The following is a 24,048-nucleotide window of genomic DNA, read 5'->3' on the forward strand; positions in this document are numbered from 1 at the left end:
TTTTGTAGCTCAATATGGATACATGATAATATGCTTATTTATATTTATATTTTATTTTATCTTTTACTTTTTATGTTGATAAAAATTAGGTGGTAGTACACTTCTTCGCTTTTGTTTCCTCTTTACTTTTGGCCTTGCAATTCTGCTTTTCATTGTTTGATTTTGGATCCAAAATCAAGAAGCCAGTTGCTCCATCTGCTTCTCCACTCTGAAAGATCAGTCTATTTTTTTTTTCTTTTTCTTTTTTTGTTTCAACATCACAAACCTATTTCAAGATTCTCTTGTCATCACCAATTTTCCTGCAAAAATCCCAATTTGTTGGTCTTTTGTCATCTCATAAAACTTACCATCTTTTCCTTAGAAACCATTTGTTTCTTTCATTACTTTTGTTTTCTTCTTAATGCCCAATACCTGGTTCTTGATGTTTGAGATTCATGTCTCTCCGACAGCCTGTGGACAAATTCAGCTTTGGTTTCTACAAGTCTTTCTGATTAAAGTCCCCAATATCTAATCCTTTTTTAGACCACAAAAATTGAGATAGTAACAGAGGAATTGGGCTCAAAAAGCTGTAAAGAAACTGTGTGTGTATATGTGTGGGAGAGAAGAGTGATGGATGGAACTGCTATGGATTCTGTCTTAAAGAAACTGGAGCAACTAAGTAACTTCAAGGACAATTTGATTGTAAATGAGAGGTATCAAATTCAGCCTCTTTACAATCAGCTAAGATTCCTTGGAGCCAATCTCAAAGATGTGGAGGAGAAGCACCATGAGAACAGCGAAGCTGAAAACCTGGCGATAAAAATTAGTGGCGAGGCCTATGAGATAAGAGAAATCATCCACCCTGCTCTTGCCAACTTTCTAAGGCTGAGGGAGAGCAACAAGGATAATAAAATTGGTTTTTGCTTCAATCTCAGTGATATCATGGAATAGATTAGGCTCATCAATGCAGAAGTGATGCAGTTTTATGACAAGATGTATCGGATCCAAGTCCTAGAAGTTGGAAAGTCTTCTGATGAAGACAGCCTGTCTATGGGGAGTGGAACCATGGTAGAGGAAGAAATTATGGTGGGCTTTTACGAGGAGGCTTTGACTATAAAAAAGTGACTTGCTGGAGGGAAGAAGCGGCTAGACATTATACCAATTATTGGGATGCCTAGACTCAGTAAGCCAACTTTAGCCACAAAACTGTACAATGATTCTTACTTATATCACACACCACTTTCATATTCGTGCATGGACTTATGTAAAGTTATTGGACATTTTACATTTTACATTTTGGTAATGTCCTTACCGAGGAAGTTAAAAACATGAGCAATGAAGAGTTAGGTGAAAAATTGTACAAGAAATTAAAGGGATATTAATGCTTGGGTTGATCTTAAAATGCATTTACCAAATGACAACAATGGAAGTAGAGTTATGTTTACTAGTCAGCTCAAAGCGGTGGCTATGCATGCATCACCTAATTGCCACCCTCATTGTCAGCATTTTCTAACGAAATGTGTTTCAGAATGGAAGTTGCCTTGCAGAACTGATTGAATTTGGGAAGCAAATAATGAAAAAATGTGAAAGGCTTCCACTTGTAATTGTCATACTAGTAGGACTTCTTGCAAACAAGAAGACAAAAGTGTGACGCCCCCAAAATAATACGTAAATTCACCACTTTACATATACATTAATATAAAAGAAACCAACCATTTCATTTCATCAGAATAAACTTTACAACGGTATTACATGTTAACAACAAAAACAAATGCCCTATGGGCTTACAGCTTTCCAAGTTAACACTTGGTTGCACAAAAGTAGAGTACTAACTCTATACAAAATAAGCCCTTGGCTTGATGTACGTGTAATACAAACAAATAGACAAAAGAGTCTTCAACTCTCATCATTATCCAAGCTATGTCCTTGGTGGTGGCATGCTACCTGTACCTGAAAATAATGTCCCATATAGGGTGAGCCAACGCCCAGTAGAGATATGCTAAACACAGTATGAGCAATAACTAAGACATTAGCAATTGATAAATGTTCAATTTCCACCAATCAGTTCATAATCCATTTCCATTTCATATTTCATGACATAACAATTTCACAATTTACACCAACGGCTCAGAACCTGGCCACCCACTTGTATGAGACAATAACTTATATTAAACGTTTCCCGTTTTTACAATAGACAAACATATTAGTTGTATCAACATCTCAACAGATAAGCATACAAGCTGTATCCACATTTCAACAGATAAGCATATTAGCTATATCAACACTTCCAAAGATAAGCATATGAGCTGTATCAACACTCTTATAGATAAGCATATGAGCTGTATCATCACATTATCTGACAAGCATATGAGCTGTATCAGTGGAGTCCATCTCCTATCTCCTCCCGAACAACATCCGGTTTAGAGGTCCATCCCCTATCTTCCCCTAAACCGTGGAGTACATCCCCTATCTCCTCCCACACACACACAACGTATATACACAAAGGTCATATACACAATCAATCAATACATAACGTTAATGTATTCTATCAACCGTCATACTCTATGACATAGCCAATTGATTAGTTTTAGTTTGCCTAATCATCATGCATTGTCTACAACAATCAAAACTACCCTCCACCGGTAGCCCAAGCAATTATTTCTAAACAGATAATAAAAGCTTCAACAGATAAAATATCAATGTTTTCAAGAGTGGGCGATTAATAAATCTAACTCCACCATTTCATCACATAATGAACCAATTTCATTATTTACAACTCAATTTCATAAATCCATAACTTTCCAAATCAATTATACCAATTAATTTATATACAAATTAGGGCATTCTTCCCCATTTTTCCAATAATGACCCAATGGTCCATATTTCATCAACCAATAACCAAACCATTATTTTGAAACCCAAATTACTCATTTTAGAATCAAAATAATAAAAACCCTCCTTTAACATTTTGAAACCCTAAGTCCCAAAATTACCCAACTTCAATACTTCATCAAAATAGCTAAAAATCTATGTCAAAGACCATAAGGGTGAGTAGGAATCCCTACCTCAAATTCGGAGCTCAAGGGAAGAAGATGACGAAACTCAACGTGCTCCAAAACTCGAAATTTTCGGATCAAAGTAAAGCCCTCGACGATCAACCCAACTTTTGTAAAGACCAAAGGTGAGGAAAACACCCTAGCTAGATCAATACCTAGAGAGAAGTTGAGGTTCTAGTGAGAGAAGCTCTCAAATGGAGGTTTGGAAAAGTAAGAAAGAGAAAAGGAGTTAAAAAAGTGATCCAAAAGTCAGATCTCGGATTTAAATAAAAGTCGCCCCGCTCGAGCGTCAAAAACCCTGCTCGAGCGTCACTCACAGACTCCCGCTCGAGCGTCAACAATCCCGCTCGAGCGGCGGATACACACTTCCAGAACTTTTTACTGAACCAAATCTCCGCTCGAGCGTCAACTCTCCCGCTCGAGCGTCACACACAGCATCCCGCTCGAGCGTCAAAACTCCCGCTCGAGCGTACAACACTGACGAAGAGATATTGGAAGATGGAAAAATACGCTCGAGCGTCAAAACTCCCGATCGAGCAGACAAACAACAACGAAGGGCCCGCTTGAGCGTCAAAATCCCCGCTCGAGCGTAAAGGCCAAAACCTGGGCAACTACTCTTAGTTTCTAAGTCCAACCAACCTGTTTCAAACCTGCCCAACACAACCCAAGACTCGAATACAAGGAGTAAAGGATGTAAACAAGATATATACAACGACCAACTCCACGGAACCTAAGTGCGAATAGAACGATCAAAAAAAAACAAAAAAAAGGAAACCGGGATCGCTATAAAAAGAGTGGTGGAAACAAGTTTCCCAAATTGTTAGCTCGTACATTGTTAGTGATCCAAACCAGTGCTTGGACACACTAGCACTGAGTTACAATCACTTGCCTCGTCACTTGAAACCATGCTTCCTTTATTTAGGAGTATTTCCAGAAGATCAAAAAATCTTGGTGTAGAGATTAATCTGGTTATGGATAGCTGAGGGGTTTATACAAAAAATTGGGCAGAGAAGCTTGGAGGAAGTAGCAGAGGATTACTTAATGGATCTAATTCAGAGAAATCTGGTAATTGTTGCTCGAAAAAGGTTTGATGGTCGAATTAAAGAATGTCGTATGCATGATCTTTTGCGTGATTTATGCTTGAAGAAAGCTAGGGAAACTAATTTCCTACAGCAGACTCACAATAATAATCTCGTTTATCCTTATTCTTCATGCAATTACAGAACAAATATTCAATGTCGCCTTTGCATCAATTATGACTTTGAAGAATTTGACCATGTTTCCATTGGCTCTTATTCCCCAGTAGTTGTTCAGTCAATCTTGCACTTTAATGCTTTAGATGGGTCTAAATATTTGAACAATGTGTTAAATGGTTTGCTGTTTATTTGTGAAACCTTCAAACTTCTTAGAGTATTGGACTTATGGTGTGTCTATGGCTTATTTTCAAGAAAATTAATAGAACTTGTTAATTTGAGGTATTTGGCAATTACGGTGGGGGGTTCAGTTCAATTACCGCTGTCAATATCCAATCTCTCAAACCTAGAAACCCTTATTCTTTTTGCATCTGTGTCTGAGGTTACTCTATCATATAATGTGTGGAAGATTCCAAAGTTAAGGCATCTTTATACTAAAGGAGAGAAATATTCTGTGTCTTTAAGTTCTGCAATGGATCATAGCTATCCCTCTATATTAGAAAACTTACGAACCATCACAAACTTAAATCCTTGTGGAGCTGTTCAAGATTTATTGGCAAGGACTCCTTATCTGACAAAGCTAGGATTTTGTGGGCCTATGATATCATATTTAGGGCATTGGATGTTTCATAATCTAGACTTTCTTAGACACCTTGAGACTTTGAAGCTATACAACAATTTTTGCAGTCAACCAACCACTTTCCGAGGGGTTAAGTTTCCTGCAAATGTTAAGAGGCTAACCTTCAGAAATACAGATACAAAGTGGAAGGAGATATCAATCCTTGGGATGCTGTTACCCAACCTTGAGCTTCTCAAATTAGAAAGTGAGGCTTACTGGGGATCGCAATGGGCAACAACTGATGGGGTTTTCCTCAACTCAAATTCTTGAAACTGAAGTACCTCAATGTTGGACGATGGATCACCTGCTCTAGTCACTTTCCAAGTCTTCATCACTTATTGTTGAAATCGTGTGACAATCTCGAGGAAATACCATCTAGTTTGGGGGATATACTCACTCTACAAACGATCAAGGTAGCCTTTGTCATCCCTCTATTGTGGAATCTGCCAGGAAAATTAAAGAAGAGCAAGAGAGAAATGGAAACAATTGGCTGGAAGTGCTAATTATGAATGCTTTGAGTAACACAGGAATATTAAAAAGGACCCACCAGAAGCACTTCCAACGTCGTATCTGGGTCCTTTTAATATTGATGTGTCACTCGAAACATTCCTAATCAGCACTTCCAGCCAATTGTTTCCATTGCTCTTTTGCTCTTCTTTAATTTTCCTGGCAGATTCCACAATAGAGAGACGACAAAAGGCTACCTTAATCATCATTAAAAAAGAGTAAGGGAGCATTGTTTGCTAAAAATGTTTATTAGGAACGCATGGTGTGACCCTTCAGTCAAAGTGTAATGATACAACTTCAAAAGGTATGTTCTTTTTTATATTTATGTTTAATCTTTTCTTTTCTCTATCATATTCTTTTCTCTATGTTATATTGTGTGTGTTATGCAATCACATATTCAATGACGGAGAATTTTCATGAAATTTTTCATGGTATGAAGGCTAGAATACCATGAAAAGCTTCATGAAAATTCTCCACCCTTAGATTAGTTTGTGATATTTTATTATGTGTTATGCAATCACATATCCGATGGTGGAAAATCTTCATGAAACTTTTCATGATATTTTTTTCATGAAGCCTAACATTACTCTTTTTATATTTATGTTTAATCTTTTCTTTTCTTTATCATGTTCGTTTCTCTATCTTATATGGGTCATGCTATAATAGAGACCTTTTTTTGGGGTGTGTACATATGTAAATTATGATATTTGTGGTGTTGAAATCACACATGTCGCAACTAAATCATTTTCTAGTCATAATTAAAAATAAATAAATAGGTCATAAACCAAACACCACGTAAATCCTAACCAAAAGCATTTTCTATCATAACTGAAATCATAATCACAATAAGTCATAACTAACATCGCAATGAGTCAACCAAGTCATAACTAAGAGTTATAACCAAACATCACTTAAGGCATAACCAAAAAGACTTCTCCTATCATAACCAAAATAAAACCATGAGAAGTTATAACTAAGTCATAACTAACATTACAATGAGTCATAACCTGCAATACAATGAGTCATACCCAAAAATCATAAACGTCTAACTAGGTATATGGTGCACATCCCAAAAGCGGGTGTACATTATAGAATTTCCCTATATATATGAGACATTCTATATCTATATCTATATCTATGTCTGTACTATTATATATATAAACATGTTGTAAAGTCCTTGTTGATGAAAACCTCAATCTATTTTTCTCAAATTTATGAATTTTTATAATGTAAAAATATTTGTGTCATCACATTATTGGTTCTCATCTATTTTCATTTTCATTTTTATAATTTTGACGATCAATTTGGGAATACCTTTCAAATTTTGTCCATTAATTAGAGAATAACCCTATATAACAACTTTCTTCTTCTTATATATACTAGCGAATTACTTATGTGTGAAGCCACTCATAACATAATTTGACACCACTTAAAATCAATCACTCTCATACAATTGACCTATCTCTTCCCATTTCATTCCCAATTTATATGTAATCGCAATTTACTTTAGATGAGTTAAAAAATATTGTACATAACCAAATGATCAAAACTGAGTTTTAGGACTGATTAAAAAAAAAATAACCTTCCCTTAATTCTTGAATTGAGCTCAAAAAAAAATGGTCAAATAAAAAAATGGTAGAGAGGAGAACTCCAAACTTATATAGTCAAAGTAACGTTTAGTCAATAACATAGATATCCCATTGCCATCGTCATTGGATCCACCTGTTGAATCTACAACCATCATCGCCATGCTAAAATGAAAAAAAAAAATAATTAGGAAAAAAATTAAACAAAAGGCTTAAAAAATAATAGAAAAGAAAAGAGTTAAAAACAATATAATATATATATATAATCTCTCATCCACTATCACTTCTGCTTTTGGCCAAGCTACGAACAATGGCAAGGGAGACAGGGGTTTATGTGATGGTAGGGAAGGGATAAGAATGGGTTCCCACACCATCACCACTATGCGAAATGAAAAAGTGCACCAAAGCTGAAAGTCCAACAAGAAAATAGTCAGAAATTTACAAACTCATGAACACATTCTAGGAGAAAAATAAGCAATTTCTATTAGGAGTGAAAATACAACATAAAAACAAATATAGGGCAATCAATTATTATAGTCAACTCATTCAAATTTACACAAACAGGGAATCCTACCTTTTATACAGAGAAAAAAAAAGAAAAAGGAAAGAGATGGTGAGTGAATTGAAAATGGTTAGGAAGAAAGAATAGATAAAAAGAACAGGAAAAAAAAAAAAAAAAGACATGAATATGCTAGGAAAGTGCTGAAGTTTCTATGGGCAAGAAGTTTATTTTTGGTCAAGCAAATCCAACCGGTAATCTCATAGATGGATTGATCTCAACCATTCTAACTAAATATAAAAGAGACATTTTCAAAAGCCATTCTACTTTATTATAATATATATATATATATATTTGCATAGTATGATTTGTAGACGGGTTATGCTACGGTGAAGGATGTGTACTATATGTAAGTTATGGGGGTTAATACTGTAAATATCATAAATGAATCTATTTCAATCATAATTTAAATAAATAAAAAATAAGTCATAAGGTATAACCAAAGATCTTTTGGATCTTAACCAAAATAATGTCATAGCCAATGTTACAACGAGTCAAAACTAACACCATAATATGTATAACCAAATCATAACCAACACCACAATAGGTCATTGCCAAATATCACAAACGTTTTGTATGTATTAATCCATGTGGATATTGTTATTTAATACTTATTTATCACACATTCCAAAAATATTTACAAAAACAAAACAAAACAAAAAAAATCAAAATTTAGCAATCTCCATTTTTTGGAGAAAAAAATTAAACACCAAACAGGTTTCCCCTTTTTGTTTTTTAAATTTTTGTAAACATAAACAAAATATATATATATATATATATATAAACGTAAATATTACCAAATGGGAGTTTAAGAACTTGATGTTAAGAAAAATCACGAAAGTAGAGGAGGGGATGTTGATCCTCGGTTTGCTACCCAATCCTTGTTGGGAAGTGTTGATCCTGATAACTATTGAACATTAACCATTCAACTGCAAATCCAACAAAGTATATGTAATTGCTGGGTGGCTATCTATGTATCTTGGTTGTAATTTTTTCTGATTGTTAGGTCCCTTATGTTGTCAATTCCACGAACAAACGCTTTCTCTATTTGTAATTAGTGTTTAGTTTTGTCTTGGACTGCTCGAGCGAAGAATCCTATCTCCCAGAAATTGAGTCAGTTTACAAAAGTTTTGAGATGTTTCAATGCTCGCTCGAGCAAACTTATTGGTGGCTCAAGCAAAGTGACTAGTGGATTTCACGCATATGAGGCACATCGCTTGAGCGGCCATTCTATGGTGAAGACAGTCTTCGTAGCCCTGTTCTCTAAAAAGCTGCGCGAAGGGCAGAATTTAGGGTTAGATCTTCTAGAGCATATTCTTGAAGGCTAGGATTTCTCTCTAGAGGTATTTTGCTTGTTTCCTTTAATGTCTTGTTGAGTTTGTCACATGATCTAAATTGTTTACATCAAAGGGTTGGTTGATCATTCATATCAAAGAGTTCTTGTTCAGTGGATTCTAAAGATTCGAGCATGAAGGCTTTGAAGGAGTTTGAAGCGGCTCGTTGTCGTGGATTCGGCGTGGGTGTTGTGGATTTAACATTAGACTAATCAATTCCAAGATGAAGGCATTGGTGAAAGAGGCACAAGTTGTTGAAGACAATTTTACAAAGTGTTAGGTAAATTGTTTGGTAATCTTGTGTATTTTCATTCTTCATAGCGAATTGATTAGTGGCGTTTCACCCATGATTTTTTTTTATCACAATTGGAGGTGCTCCAACTGTGGTTTTTTCCACATAAAAAATCATTTGTGTCAATTTGTTAATTGTGAAACAACAATCTAAATCACTTTCATACGTGCTAGATGATTTAGATTGTTAATTTTGTTTGTTTGGGGATTGTTGTAATTAAATCTGTTTCGAATCACAAATCACTTAGGTTTTTCAATTGGTATTAGAACAAGTCACTCATTTTTAAAATAAAATAAAAACCTATATGAGTATGATTTTGTGTGATTCGTGTTAATAGATTCGATTCGCGAAGGTAACTCGACCCATAGACCTCCTTTACTTGATGGGACAAACTATTCTTATTGGAAAGCTCATATGAGGGCATTTTTAAAATCAATTGATAAGAAAGTTTGGCACTCTGTTATCTATGGGTGGAGTGAACCTACGGATACCATTGATAGTGTTGATATTCCCAAACCAATTGATAAATAGGATACAATTGATTATCAGAATTCGAGTTGGAATAGTAAAGCATTCAATTCTCTCTTTTGCTCTGTCACACCTGAAGAGTTTCATTGTATTTGTACATGTGAGGTAGCAAAAGAGGCATGGGACATTATTGAAACTATTCACGAGGGTACTACTATTGCTAAAAGGTCAAACTTGTACGTCTCACCTCCTCTTTTGAAACCCTTTTTATGCGCAAGGATGAGACGTTTATTATTTTTATGCTAAACTTAATGACATCATGAATTCTTGTTTCATACTCGGTGAAAAAATCCCTGAATCTAAAGTGGTTGGAAAAATATCAAGATCCTTACCCGATAAGTTCCAATCAAAAGTGACAGCTATAGAGGAGGCTCAGGATGTTGAGAACCTCAAGCTTAATCAGTTGGTTGGAAACCTACAGACTTATGAAGCCCATTTGATTTCAAAGAGAAAACAAAAAGATAGTGTGGCCTTTACTAGTGCTCATGAGACTGTTAAGAACCCCGAGGTAGAAACTAATCTAGAGTCCGAAATGACGGCTGTGTTTACTAAATAATTTATTAAAAAAAAATTAAAGAAAAAGAAGCCTAATTTCAAAGACTCTAGCTCTAAAGATAAAAGGGTTGATAAACCCAAAGTTGTTCAATCCAAAGTTTCTCTGAAGACTGAAAAGAAGACCATAAGAGGACAAGGAGTAAAGCGTTATGAATGCCAAGGGTTTGGGCATATTGCTCTCAAATGTCCTTCGAAAAAGAATCGGAAGAAAGTCTACACAGTGACATGGGATGACGAAAGCGAGTCAGAGCAAGAAGCTGAGGAAACCAAATCTGGTGAAGACGGAGATAGTACCTATATGGCATTCTACTCTAGTTTCACACAATCAACTCCCAAGCCGGTTGAGTTTGCTCGTGGGCCTAATCTGCATCGTCCTCCTACATTTGATGGGAGTAATTATCTGTACTGCAAGTGCCGAATGAGAGTTTATCTCAGAGCTTGGGATCCTAAAGGTTGGCACACAATTGAGGAGAATGTTGAGGCACTGTTTGTGATCGATCCGGGCACCAATCAAAACATTACCAAGCTGACTAAGGAATGGAGTCATGTTGAAAGGGCTGACATGGAGAGCAGTGAAAGAGTCCTGGGCACCATCCGAGAAGCACTCTCTGAAGGAGAACAAGATCGGATCTCTCATAGCAAGAATGCCAAAGATGCATAGGTTGTTCTTATGCAATTTCATGAAAGAACAAAGTCATCTTCATAGCCATCCAGTAATACCCACATCAGTGCCTTAGTCGCTCGACAGATGCTCTCGAGGAGAAAGAAGAACAAAAAGAAGATGATGAAACCTTAGAGGATAATGATGAGATAAATGGTGAAGAACTTCAATAAGCATATGTAAAGCTATACAGCGAATCTCTAAACTTATCCAAGTTGAATGACAAACTCACTATCAAACTCGAAGCATGTGAATGTGAGAATGTCAAGTTAAAGGAGGAGATTTCTGCAGCTGAAAAGGATGTTATCAAGATTTCAAATGATAGACAAGCTCTCTGTGCAAAGCTTCTGACCTGTGAGAGCAAGAGGAATGAACTTCTAAAAATCTATGCCACATATGAAGAGAAAATTGAATCTCTTGAACTGTCTCAAGTTGCCTTGGAAGAGCTGCTCAGTCAGAAAGAGGAAGAACTCAAAAATGCTAGAGCCACAATTGATATGTGGAATAGCGGATCAAAGACACTTAAAGACATCATTGGGTCTCAACAAATGGGCAGTGACAAAAGTGAGATAGGCTATGGTGATGCAACACAGCAAAAAAGAAAGGCTCCTATAACTCAAGCCAAGGGAAAGCTGAAGACTCAATAGGATGACAAGCCTCTCCATCAACTTAAAGATGGTAAGACCAAAGAAAGGGAGGTAAAACCTATTTTTATTTGTCATCATTGTGGTAGGTATGGCCACATTCGCCTTTAATATTTTGAGTTATTTGGTAGAGTCACCCAAAAAGTTAGAAATTCTAATACTTCATGGGTTAGGAGACAACCTTTCATGTCTAGGCGAAATACTAGGATTCATAATGGTGTTCACAACGCTAAGACATTTACCAAGAATGCCAGTCCCCCTTCTATGAAGACCAAAAAGTTATGCGTAAGAAAGAGTGACCTTACTTGTTTTGTTGTTCACACTGCACTGAAAGTGGATGACTCGCACATGTGGTATCTTGATAGTGGGTGCTCTCATCACATGTGAGGTGACAAATCTTACTTCACATATCTTGAGAAATATGAAGAAGGAATTGCTACCTTTGGAGATGGTGTCATTGGTAAGCGCTCTATAAGCGTCCTCGGTCTTCCTAATCTAGAGAATGTATTGCTTGTTGGCGGCCTTAAAGCTAATCTTTTGAGTATTAGTCAAATGTGTGACTCACATCATGAAGTATTATTTTCAAAAAATAAATGTGAAGATTGTGAGAGGAGTGCCCAAAATAGGTAAGACTGTAAACCAAATGTGCGGGCCATGTCAATTGGGGAAGCAAATGCGAGCCTCTCACAAGAAGGTGAATAGCTTAACAACCAAGCATCCTCTTGAGCTTGTTAATATGGATCTTATGAGACCCACTCGTACTGAAAGCATTGGAGGTAAAAAAATATATTTTTTTAACTGTTGATGATTATACTCGTTTCACATGGGTTAATTTTTTAAGAGAAAAATCTGATATGTTTGATGCTTTCAAATCCTTAGTCCTTAAAATCCAAAATGAACAGGGTGTTTCTATCGGGCGTATCATAAGAATCCAAACTAATCATGGTCGTGAATTTGAAAATAGCTCCTTTTCGGATTTTTGTGATATGCATGGCATTAAGCATGAATTTTCTGCACTCATTACCCCGTAACAAAATGGAGTTGTTGAGAGGAAAAACAGTGTTGTTCAAGAAATGGCTAGGGTCATGCTCCTTAGTAAGAAAGTTCATCCCAAATTTTGGGCTGAAGCCTTAAATACCGCTGTTTATGTGGTGAATCATGTGTATTTAATGTCCGACACATTACAAACTCCATATGAATTGTGGAGAAGGTTGAAACCTAATGTAAAATGCTTCAAAACTTATGAGAGTAAATGTTATATTTTCAAAAATAGAGAGCCCTTGGGCAAATTTGACTCTTCAACCACAAGTAGAGCCTTCGTACTTTATCTATAATGGAATCTATCAATGTGGTTGTAGATGACACAGGCACTCCAATTGCATCTGTACATGAGGAAGAAGATGGTGACCTTCAAATTCTGGCACCACAAAGTCAAGGAGAAGCACAAGGCAAAACTCAAGAAGGCAAATAAGCACCAACTCCTATGGCAAGCCCCAGTCCAAAAAGGGCACAAAGAGACACCACCATTGATATTCAAGTCATTGCCAGTCCTATCTTGAAGCCATCAGCAAGGGTGAAGCTGATTCGGGAGGAAATATCTCATATGTGTTATGTTTCGTTAATTGAACCTAAAAATGTAAAGAGGCCTTACTAGATGATAGTTGGGTTAATGCTATGCATGAAGAATTAGGTCAATTTGAACATAACAAAGTTTGGACTCTTGTTTCTAGTCCTAGAGATATGAATGTAATAGGTACCAAATGGATATTTAAAAATAAATCTGATGAAAATGGTATAGTGGTTGGGAACAAAGCTAGGTTGGTTGCTCAAGGTCCCTTATGTTGTCAATTCCACGAACAAACATTTTCTCTTTTTGGAATCAGTGTTCAGTTTTGTCTTAGACCGCTCGAGTGACGGAATGGTCGCTCAAGCGAAGAATCCTATCTCCCAGAAATTGAGTCAACCTGCAAAAGTTCAAAGATGTTTCAATGTTCGCTGGAGCGAACTTATTGGTAGCTCGAGCGAACTGACTAGTGGAGTTCACACATATGGAGCACACCGCTTGAGCGACCATTCCATGGCTCGAGCGGTCTTCACGGCCCTGTTCTCTATAAAGCTACCCGAAGGGCAGAATTTAGGGTTAGATCTTCTAGAGCAAATTCTTGAAGGCTAGGGTTTCTCTTTGGAGGTTTTTTACTTGTTTCCTTTGATGTCTTGTTGAGTTTGTCTCATGATCTAAATCGTTTACATCAAAGGGTTGGTTGATCATTCATATCAAAGAGTTCTTGTTCGGTGGATTCCGAAGATTCGAGCGTGAAAGCTTTGACGGAGTTTGAAGCGGCTCGTTGTCGTGGATTCGGTGTGGGTGTTGTGGATTCAACATCAGACTAATCAATTCCAAGGCGAAGGCATTAGTGAAAGAGACACAAGTTGTTGAAGACAATTTTACAGAGTGTTAGGTAAATTGTTTGGTAATCTTGTGCATTTTCATTCTTCATAGTGGATTGATTAGTGGCGTTTCGCCTGTGGTTTTTTTTATCATAATTGGAGGTGCTCCAACTGTGATTTTTTCCACATAAAAAATTGTTCATGTCGGTTTATTAATTGTGAAACAACAATCTAAATCACTTTCGTACGTGCTACATGATTTAGATTCTTAGTTTTGTTTGTTTGGGGATTGTTGCAATTAAATCTGTTTCGAATCACAAATCACTTATGTTTTTCACTAATCATTGCATAATCACAATGACTATAGACGTATGCCTAGTTTTGGGATGAACAACCTTTAATCCTGTGTTTTTGTGTGTACATATGATTAGCAATTTCTACTTTGTTCTTTCTTATTTTCATATCATACCGATCCTAATTAAGTATTACGCATGATAAACAAATGGCCAAAAATCTTGATCAACAAAGTGAAACATTCTAGACTAACCTTTGAGCTAATGCATTGAAACATCTAATAATATCATGTCTTTTGTGCTGCTTTTATTTTTTGTCATGATTTTTTGTTTTTAGTTTTTTGTTTTTCCTTTTTTTGAGATTTAACATGGGAAGAGTAATGAGGATTGCAACTTCAAGGTGAATTTTATTTTTTCTGAAGTTGAATTGCATTGTTTTGGTAGTACATATATTGATTTACATAACATTATCCTTTAGCTGAATATGTAAAACCACTTTGATATGTTTCAGGATGAAGATTGTCAACTTTCAGCTTTCCTCCCCTGTTCTGAACCAAACAAAAATTGAGTTTTCGAAGGTGCTATCAGAGAAAATGTAGAAATTGGGCATAGAGATTGAGAGTTTGATTCAGCATTATTGTGTTAGAAATTGTTAGTTAAGTGTGCTTGTATGTAATATAGCTATTTGTGAGTGCTTTTCTATTGTGAGGAAACTGTTGGAATATTATTCCATGACTTGTTTATGGTCAAAATTTCAATAGGCGTATAGATTGTAATAAAACTGTTTGTGAGTGCTTGTTTACAGAAAAATTTATACACAATTTCTATAGAGAAAAATGTGATTCAATGTGAACCTTTTATTCTAAAAAAAAAGTCATTATAGAGTTCCCTAATTACTTTGTTGTTTTCTATGTAATAATGTCTACCCATGGTTAATGAAATAAATTAGGACAAATTACATCAATAGTCTTTATATTTTTTCTACCCTTATGTTATTTGATTCTTCTAATTTCAATCGGCTCAATTTTAACTATAAATTTATAATTTTGATTTAATTTGGTTCAACTGATTATAATGTATACATTGTGTTTATATATATATATATATATATAGAAAATGCACACATAAGCGTCATATGTTATATTTTTATAGACAAAATTCTAAACTCGTTCAATTTAGTGAGTTAACATCTACAAACTTAGTGACTATTTTCTTTCAAAAATCATAAGCAGCGTTATCAATTAGAATAAATTGACACAAAATTTAAAATGAAGTGTCAAAATTGAGCTAATTGAAATGACATAGAGCACAATGACACAAGGAGCAAATTACAGGGACTAACGATGTAATTTATCTAATAAATTAATATTTTGTTAGCAAAATGACCCATTTCAAGGTACTCTAAAAATCACAGGCTACAAGGTGTTCGATGAATTGCCTCAAACCAATCATTGATTTCTGGTATTTGGCTTGATTTCTGCTGTTGCTTTTTTTTTTAATTTCTTTTTTTCTGGGCTTTGATTTTTTGCATTATGGATGGTAGTGGGAATGGGTGGCTGTAGGGATGAATTGCCACAAGTCTTTCTAATTTAAGTCCCAATTCTACTCCTTTTTCAAACCACAGAAAATGATATAGAGAGAGAGAGAGAGACAGTTGTGCCTGTATGTGAGTGTGAGAGAGAGTGGAGTGATGGATGGAATTGCTATGGATTCTGTCATGAAGGAACTGAAGCAGCTAATAAACAGTGAAGACAATTTGATTGCAAATGAGAGCCATCAAATCCAATCTGTTTACTATGATCTAAGATTCCTAGGAGCCATTCTTAAGGATATAGGGGAGAACCAGCTGCATAAGTAGAACGATGAAGCGCAAAACCTGGCAGCGCAAATTAGCCGTGTGGCCTACAAGATGGAGAAATCATTCGCTCTTTTGCAGCCAATGTTGTGAGGCAAAGGGACAGCAACAAGGGTAAGAAAATTGGCTTTGTCTTAGATTTTCGCTTAAACCTCAGTGATATCATGGAACAGATTAAGCCCATTTAGGTAAAAGTGATGCAATTTTATGACAAGATATATCAGATCCAAGTCCTACAAGCTGGAAAGTCCATTGATGGAGTGCCATCAATGGAGAACAGAACCATGGTAGAAGAAGAAATCACGGTGGGCTTTGACGATGAGGCATTGACTGTAAAAGAGCAACTTGCCGAAGGAAGAAGCAACACATTATATCAGTTGTTGGGATGCCTGGACTCAGTAAGACAACTTTAGGCAGAAAAGTGTACAATGATCCTTACATCACACACTACTTCCATATTCATGCATGGACCTATGTTTTTCAAGTACCCAAAAAGAGAGAAATGTTGTTGAACATTTTACGTTATGTTAATCTCCTTACCGATGAAGCTACAAACATGAGCAATGAAATGTTAAGTGAAAAGTTGTACGAGCACTTTAAGGGGAAGAGATATCTCATTGTCATTGATGATATTTGGGATATTGGTGCCTGGGTCAATCTTAAAATGTATTTACCAAATGACAACATTAGAAGTAGAGTTATGTTTACTAGTCGTCACAAAGAGGTTGCTATGCATGCCTCACCTGACAACCAACCTCCTTGTATTCGTTTTCTAAATGAAGAAGAAAGTTGGGAATTATTTCAATGGAAAGTGTCTCAGAAAGAAAGTTGGCCTTCAAAACTAATTGAAATTGGGAAGCAAATAATGAAAAAATGTAAAGGGCTTCCACTTGCAATTGTTGTAATTGCAGGTTTTCTTGCAAAGAATAAGAAGACAGAAGAGTGTTGGAAACAAGTTTGCCAAAGTGTAAGCTCGTACATTGTTAGTGATCCAAACCAGTACTTGGACACACTAGCACTGAGTTACAATCACTTGCCTTGTCACTTGAAACCATGCTTCCTCTATTTAGGAGCATTTCCAGAAGATCAAGAAATCTCGGTGCAGAGATTAATTTGGTTATGGATAGCTGAGGGGTTTATACAAAAAATTGACCAGAAAAGCTTGGAGGAAGTAGCGGAGGGTTACTTAATGGATCTGATTCAGAGAAGTCTAGTAATTGTTGCTCGAAAAAAGTTTGATGGTTGAATTAAAGCATGTCATATGCATGATCTTTTGCATGATTTATGCTTGAAGAAAGCGAGGAAAATAAATTTTCTACATTGGATTCACAATCATAAAGATGCTTATCCTTATTCTTCAAGTAACTACAAAACAAATAACCATTGTCGCCTGTGCATCCATTCTGACTTCTTAGAGCAATTTGATCATGTTGCCTTTGAATCTTATTCCCCAGTAGTTGTCCAATCATTCTTGTGCTTCAACAATGATTCAGTAGAAGAAATTGATTATTTGAACTATGCGTTCGATTATGTGTCCTCATTTATTTGCCGGACCTTCAAACTTCTTAGAGTGTTGCACTTCTGGTACAAAAGTACCTTCTTTTCAACCAAAATAACACAACTTCTTAATTTGAGGTATTTGGCAATTATTTTGGATGGTTACTAGAAATTACCTCCATCAATATCCAATCACTCAAACCTAGAAACAATTATCATTTTAACATATACCAAAGTTATTCTTCTACATAATTTTTGGACGATTCTGAAGTTGAGGCATCTTCATATTAAAGGAGCAAGTTTTTTTGTGTCTTTGTGTTCTGATGAAGCAGCAGTGGATCACAGCTATCCCTGTGTGTTAGAAAACCTACGAACCATCACAAACTTAGACCCATGTGGATCTGCTCAGGATTTATTGGCAAGGACTGCTCATCTTACAAAGATGGGATTTTGTGGATATCTGATATCAGATTCGAGGCATTTGGTGTTACCTAATCTAGAATTTTTAAGACACCTAAAGACTTTGCAGCTACACAATGTCATTACTTAAGTCAACTGATCTCCAAGGGGTCAAGTTTCCTGTAAATATCAAGAGGCTAACGTTGAAATATACAGGGATAAAGTGGGAGGAGATATCAATCCTTGGGTTGTTGTTACCTAACCTTGAGCTTCTCAAATTAGAAAGTAATGCTGCATGGGGATTGAAATGGGAAACAATTCATGGGGGCTTTCATCGACTCAAATTTTTGAAACTGATAAGGCTCAATCTTGAGCAATGGATCACTTGCTCCGGTCACTTTTCAAGCCTTCAACACTAATCATTAGAAATGTGTGCATACCGAAGAAATACCATCTTGTTTGGGGGATATATTCAATTTACAGATAATTGAGGTAGCCACTTGTCATCCCTATGCCGAGGAATCTGCCAGGAAGATTAAGGAAGAGCAAGAGAGCATTGGAAATAGTTGGCTGAAAGTGATGATTGACAACACTAGTCTATGGTGACCTTTGAGTCTGTGTAATGATATAACTTCTAAAGGTATTTTCTTCTTTGTATTTATGTTTTATTTATATTCTTTTCTTTTCTCATTTTGGATTCAACCCTACATGAAATAAAGGAGATCTATCTTATATATGCTTGTTTTCTAGTGTTTTTGGTATCTTACGATTCACAATACATATTTTATAGTTGATAGTTTTAGAGGTAAATCGATACATTCCATCAATATGTGTCTCAAGTTAAATGTATATTACAATACAAATCGCAACATATATGATACATGAATACTTAAACTTCTTTAGCAATTTTGAAACAAGTAATTGAACTTATTTTATGTAAATTAATATTGTTATAAATTTTCATTTTCTTGTTAATCCAACTTTTTGTTTTATTTTTGTCTACCTTTTTGACAAATTTATACTTGTATGGTTTTAAGTATGTTGTGCTAGTACTATAGATTTATGCCAACTTACACCAGTTAAAGCTTAAACTTTTCAAACTATTTGAGAACTTAAAAGTTGTAAATTAAATATTAAAACCTAAACGGAGAGTGAAGATAATATGAAAATCATGTTACAAAATTACTAAGAATGAGTAAAATTTTGAGTAACTTGAATTTTGCAATTTTAAGGATTATACTTTCGTGTGTTCTCAAAAGATATATATTTTTTTCACTACTATATTTATTTTACCTATTTTTGAAGATGTTAAAAAATCTCATGATATACAATATGATACAATACACGATTAAAAAAAATGATACACCACAAACTATCATAACTTAAATATGATACACCCCTTTTAGAGGGGTGTGTACTGTAGCATTACCCTCCCAGGTTGCATACACATAATACATCACTTATTCACCAGGCATTAGTAATTTGAATAGTTATTTAGAAACAAAATTTATTTTTTCAGAATTTTATATAGAGAATGAAGTGGCATATTGTGGTCTCTTCATTTAAAAACAGAATTCCCATCATTGTTATCATGATATACAAACAGAAAATTTTAGAGGTGTGGTTGAAATTGTTCTATAATCCTAATAGATCATACGCTATTTGAAAAATCAGAGGTAAGGTAGAAATTGTTATATGGCTCTAAAGATTCATAGGAGCAAGGCCCATGATGGAGTTGAATGGCCATTTATGGAGGCTATTATGAGCAAGTTGGGATTTGCAACGTGGTGGATCCGGTTGATTATGGTATTTGTCTCTATTGTATCTTATTTCTTGCTGATTAATGAGCGCAAACATTTGTTCATTGTTCCATCTCGAGGGTTGAGACAAGGGGATCTTTATCAGTGTTTCTCTTTTTGATTTGTGATGAAGGTTTGTCAACTATGTTCAAGAAGGCAGAGTCCGTTACGGAGATTCATTGGGATCTGGGTGTGTAGAGGTAGCATTTCTATAATCCATCTTTTATTTGCAGACGATACCTGAGTTGGTGGCAAGCCAAATGAACAAGCAGGATAGATATTTTAAGGGATTATAAGCAAGCTTCAGGTAAGCTTATTAATCTTTTGAAATTAGTGATGGCAAAAGATTAGCTCGGTTTTATCCATTCCTATCAATGTGTAAAAAAACATTTTGACTGAGCGTAAAATTATATTATGTACTCATCATTATTTTGTGTCAAAAACACATGTTGTGTGGCTAAAAAGTATGTTGTTTATATGCCCCAAGTTTACTCTATGGTCGGGGTGTATTGCAAAAGTGAGGATCAAAGCTAAGTTTCAATAACAAACATGATGAAGTAATAATTTTTATTTTTTAAAAAGGACAAGTGCATTTGATATTTACATTTGTTCCACAATCTCTTATGTTCTTGACTTTCTTTTCCACATTACTTTTTTTTTTTTTCATTAGCAAAGTGAAAATTTCATTAAAAAAATGAAATTGAAGGTACAAAGAAAAAGTTCCCTTGTATATATAGCAGGGCCACTCAACCATGTAGTGGTAAGTCACGAACTCACACAGAGGCGGGGATTCAAACCTACACTCCCAATACTGGGTATGATTCACCCAGGCGTGAAAGGTTCGTCCTACCAACCATATGTGTTGTTGCTTGGATGGCTAGCCCCGGGGAAAATGGAGCTTGAGACCTTAGGGCTTATGTCCCAAAGTCTTACCAAGGTACTACACCCCCTTGGGTTAGAGGAATAAGTTCCCATTCACCATCACCACTGTACAAAGGGAAAAAGTGCACCAAAGCTGAAAGTCCAATAAAGAAATGTAATAAGTCATAAATTTACAAACTCATGAACACATTTTAAGAGGGAAATAAGCAATTTTTATTAGGAGTGAAAGTACATCTATCTATCTATACTATATATTAAACCAAAGGGCCTTTCTAACCAAGAGCCTTCTGAGAACTCTAATCCTTTATAGTAAATTTTTGTATTTTTTGCAATTAAAATAAATTTTAAAAATTCTATTTGCTAACCTATTAAACTAACAATTATTCTTGATCTTTAACAAACATAAACCTAAATTAAAAACAGCATTCCATATTTCATTTCATGCAATTAGGATCTATATATCTCTCATGTGTTTGTACACATTTCTGTCTAGAGACAACTCTTTGTTCTTCATTTGTTTTTAACTATTCTAGTCTAGCCCCGATGTTGCCTGACCAAAATTCTAGGTTCACATTTGAAGAAATGCCTAGAAACCAATCTAGTTCAAAGTTGATCTTAACCTGCCAGGAAATGTAGAAGAAATCATGATATTTTGTAAATCATCCTCTTTTTTTTTTTTTTTTTTTTAATGACCGGGTGTCTAAGCTAGCTTATGCACACCTTGACTAATTTTGGGACCCATGCAAAGCGCTCCCTCTATGTGGATCAGGAAAATCTCAAACAGAACCCGTAGGCACATCCCCAAGGAGTTGATAGCAGCTAATGGGAGTTGAACTTGAGAATTGGAGAGAGGAGACCCCTAGGCTCTAAGCTGCACCCACTAAATTATCTTACCTTCCAAAGAAGAGATCCAAGCTGATTTTGCTTCTCAGACCCTCCTAAAAACTTCCCTTGAGATGATATTTCTAATGTACTTTCATTCTTTTCATTGAGAGAACACTGTTGAGTCTTGTATTGGTCATTATTTGAATCTATCCAGATTCTCAGAGAGGATAGCAACCAAAGTATTCTATATTGGAGAGTGCTTATATATTGGTTTTCTTGATGAATAGAGTGTAATCAATGGATCAATGGACTACATATTGACAATCATCAAGGGATTTCTTTCGTTTAATACAAATTCAAAGAGAGAGCTGTTCATCGGTAGATTTCGAGGAACGTGGGTCTGAAGTTTTGGTGGATTCCTGAGTGGTTCATTGTCATGGACTCGACATCGACATTGTGGATTCAACGTTGGGCAAAGCAATTCTAAGGTGAAGATTCAATTCGGGGCGTGGATTCGCTAGGTAATTGAGGGTTCTCATGTGTAATTCCTGTCTTCGTAGCGGATTGTTTTGTAGTTTTGGCCAGTGATTTTTATCACAATTGGAGATGCTCCAATTGTGATTTTTTCTATGTTATATCGTTGTGCCGATTTGTCATTGTTTGTTTTGTAGATGTAATTCAATTCTCGTTTAATTGGATTAGATCTACTTTTGTTTGATTGGGAATTGATTTTCATTGTTTAAGATTGAATCATAATCACAAATCACAATCTCGAGGTTTTCAAGAATTTTCAACCGTCATCCTTCAACTTTTTACTATTCTTATGATGATGATAATGGTGGTGAGTATGGTTCCATGTATTGGTTCCTTTAGAATTCTCTTCAACATACCTCATGATTTTCTCTACAAGATGAAAAAGTACAAATCCCAGTTGCGACAACCAAATATCACAATAATCCAATCTGCAATGTGCTTGATGAAAATCATATTAAGAAACAATAGCAAAAAAAAAAAAAAAAAAAAAAGAAATGATTAGGAAAGCAAATGAAAAATATTAACATTAAGCCACATGATGAAATTGAAATGCAATAATTCATTAAATGGCTGTCTCAATGCCCTTTTGCATTTGAATAATCTTTATTCACTTATTTGATACTTTTTTATTTGAAAACTTGTAAAGTTTGATGGAACCATTGAGGAAAATAGAGTGAAATGCCTATCTCCTATGATATCATTGTTAGGTTCTTGTGACATGAAAACTTAAAAAATTGACATTTTGTAAGATGCTGCTGTTGAATCAAATGGCTTCATTCAAGAATATGAGTTTCTACATTCTAACCAAAAAAAGGGGCCCTTCAAATCCAAGGACCACTGTTGTCTATCTATTCTTTTGGCAAAAACCACTGCTGAGATTAGCAGAGACCAATTCAGAAATTCAATCAGTCATAATACAGATTGCTTGTGCAAGTTTGGGAGAACAAAAGGGAAAGAAGGGTCCAAAAGACAGAAGTATATGGCTCTTAATGATTCTATTCACAATTTTAAACAGATCAGAGGTGTTGCTTGAGAATAGATTTTCTGTGTTTGATGTTGATTTTGTTGTGATGTTGCTGGTTTTTGGATTGGATGCAACTATCATTTTGGAGTGCTGCTTATGTCCGACCTGTGCGCAAATCAAATAGCTGGCTGTTGAGTATGGAGATTTCAATGAAGATTGGTTGATGGGTGCTGTGAGATGCTCTTCTTCTTCTTGGTTTTGAAGCTTTTGTGTTGCCACCTAGTTTGATGTGTTTTTGGTTTTCCAATGCTGCTTTTCTTGGTGTAGCAATGGTGGCTCTATTGTCGCTGTTGTGCTTTTTTTTGTTGTCTTGAATTTGTTTTTTGCCTTTCTCTGTTCTATTTGTTTGATTTGTCGCCTTTGGTTGGATCCTCTCCAACCATTTTTGTTTTGGGTTGTGCTCGCAAATGGTTGGGCTCTCTTTTCTATGCCAACCTAGTTAGGGTGGGAGGATTTAGCTTTGATGCGTCCTGCACTTCCCTTTCCTTTATTGTTGTTGGCCTTTGTTATATTATGTTCCTTTGGTGATTATCAATAAAGTTTTTTTGCCGACCAAAACAAAAAATCCAGCTTGATCCATTGTTTCATTGCAAATATTCTAACAATCACATGATATCAAAATTTTGTTTAGATATTTAGCCATTTAGGGCCCCCAATCATGAATGCGAGTATACATTTCAATCACCATTTTTATAGACATGAAAACTACAAGAGATATTCATCTTTCAGAAAACATTGAGAACCAGTAAATCAATAATGCACATCATGTTCAAAATTCTTAATCTCAGAAGACCGCTTATTCCTGAACCACATTAGAGAGTCTCATATATTCTAAAAACAAATGAGCAAGTATTGGATTCGCTATACGTTTCATTTTACCATGATTGTTTATGGCGGTAAAGCTAGAAAACAATGTCTATTTACTGGTGAATGAGATCATCTCTGATTCATTAAATAACATATGATTCATAACAAAGCAACCCACGGTCCCATGAGATCTCTAACATATCATACATCAAAAGTAAGCCTCACCAATATA

General features: G+C 35.5%; 1 protein-coding gene across 1 annotated transcript; it reads left to right on the forward strand.

Annotated features, from left to right (window-relative positions):
- The first annotated feature begins 954 nt into the window (after positions 1-954).
- LOC114257387 (putative late blight resistance protein homolog R1A-10) lies at positions 955-5,117 on the forward strand. The gene is made up of 2 exons (XM_082894900.1): positions 955-1,065; positions 4,044-5,117. The coding sequence occupies exons 1-2, from the start codon at positions 955-957 to the stop codon at positions 5,115-5,117; spliced, it is 1,185 nt and encodes a 394-aa protein (XP_082751026.1).
- Positions 5,118-24,048: the final 18,931 nt, after the last annotated feature.

Source organism: Camellia sinensis, chromosome 11, assembly GCF_055761805.1.
Source record: "Camellia sinensis isolate YWXY chromosome 11, ASM5576180v1, whole genome shotgun sequence".
In the NCBI taxonomy this organism is placed as follows: Eukaryota; Viridiplantae; Streptophyta; class Magnoliopsida; order Ericales; family Theaceae; genus Camellia; species Camellia sinensis.

Excerpts from the sequence above, each read along its gene's own strand:
- LOC114257387 (XM_082894900.1), top strand. The coding sequence starts at position 955 with ATGCAGTTTTATGACAAGATGTATCGGATCCAAGTCCTAGAAGTTGGA. Across the intron at positions 1,066-4,043 it reads TGGTAGAGGAAGAAATTATG|AGAAGCTTGGAGGAAGTAGC; the intron begins GTGGGCTTTTAC and ends AAAATTGGGCAG.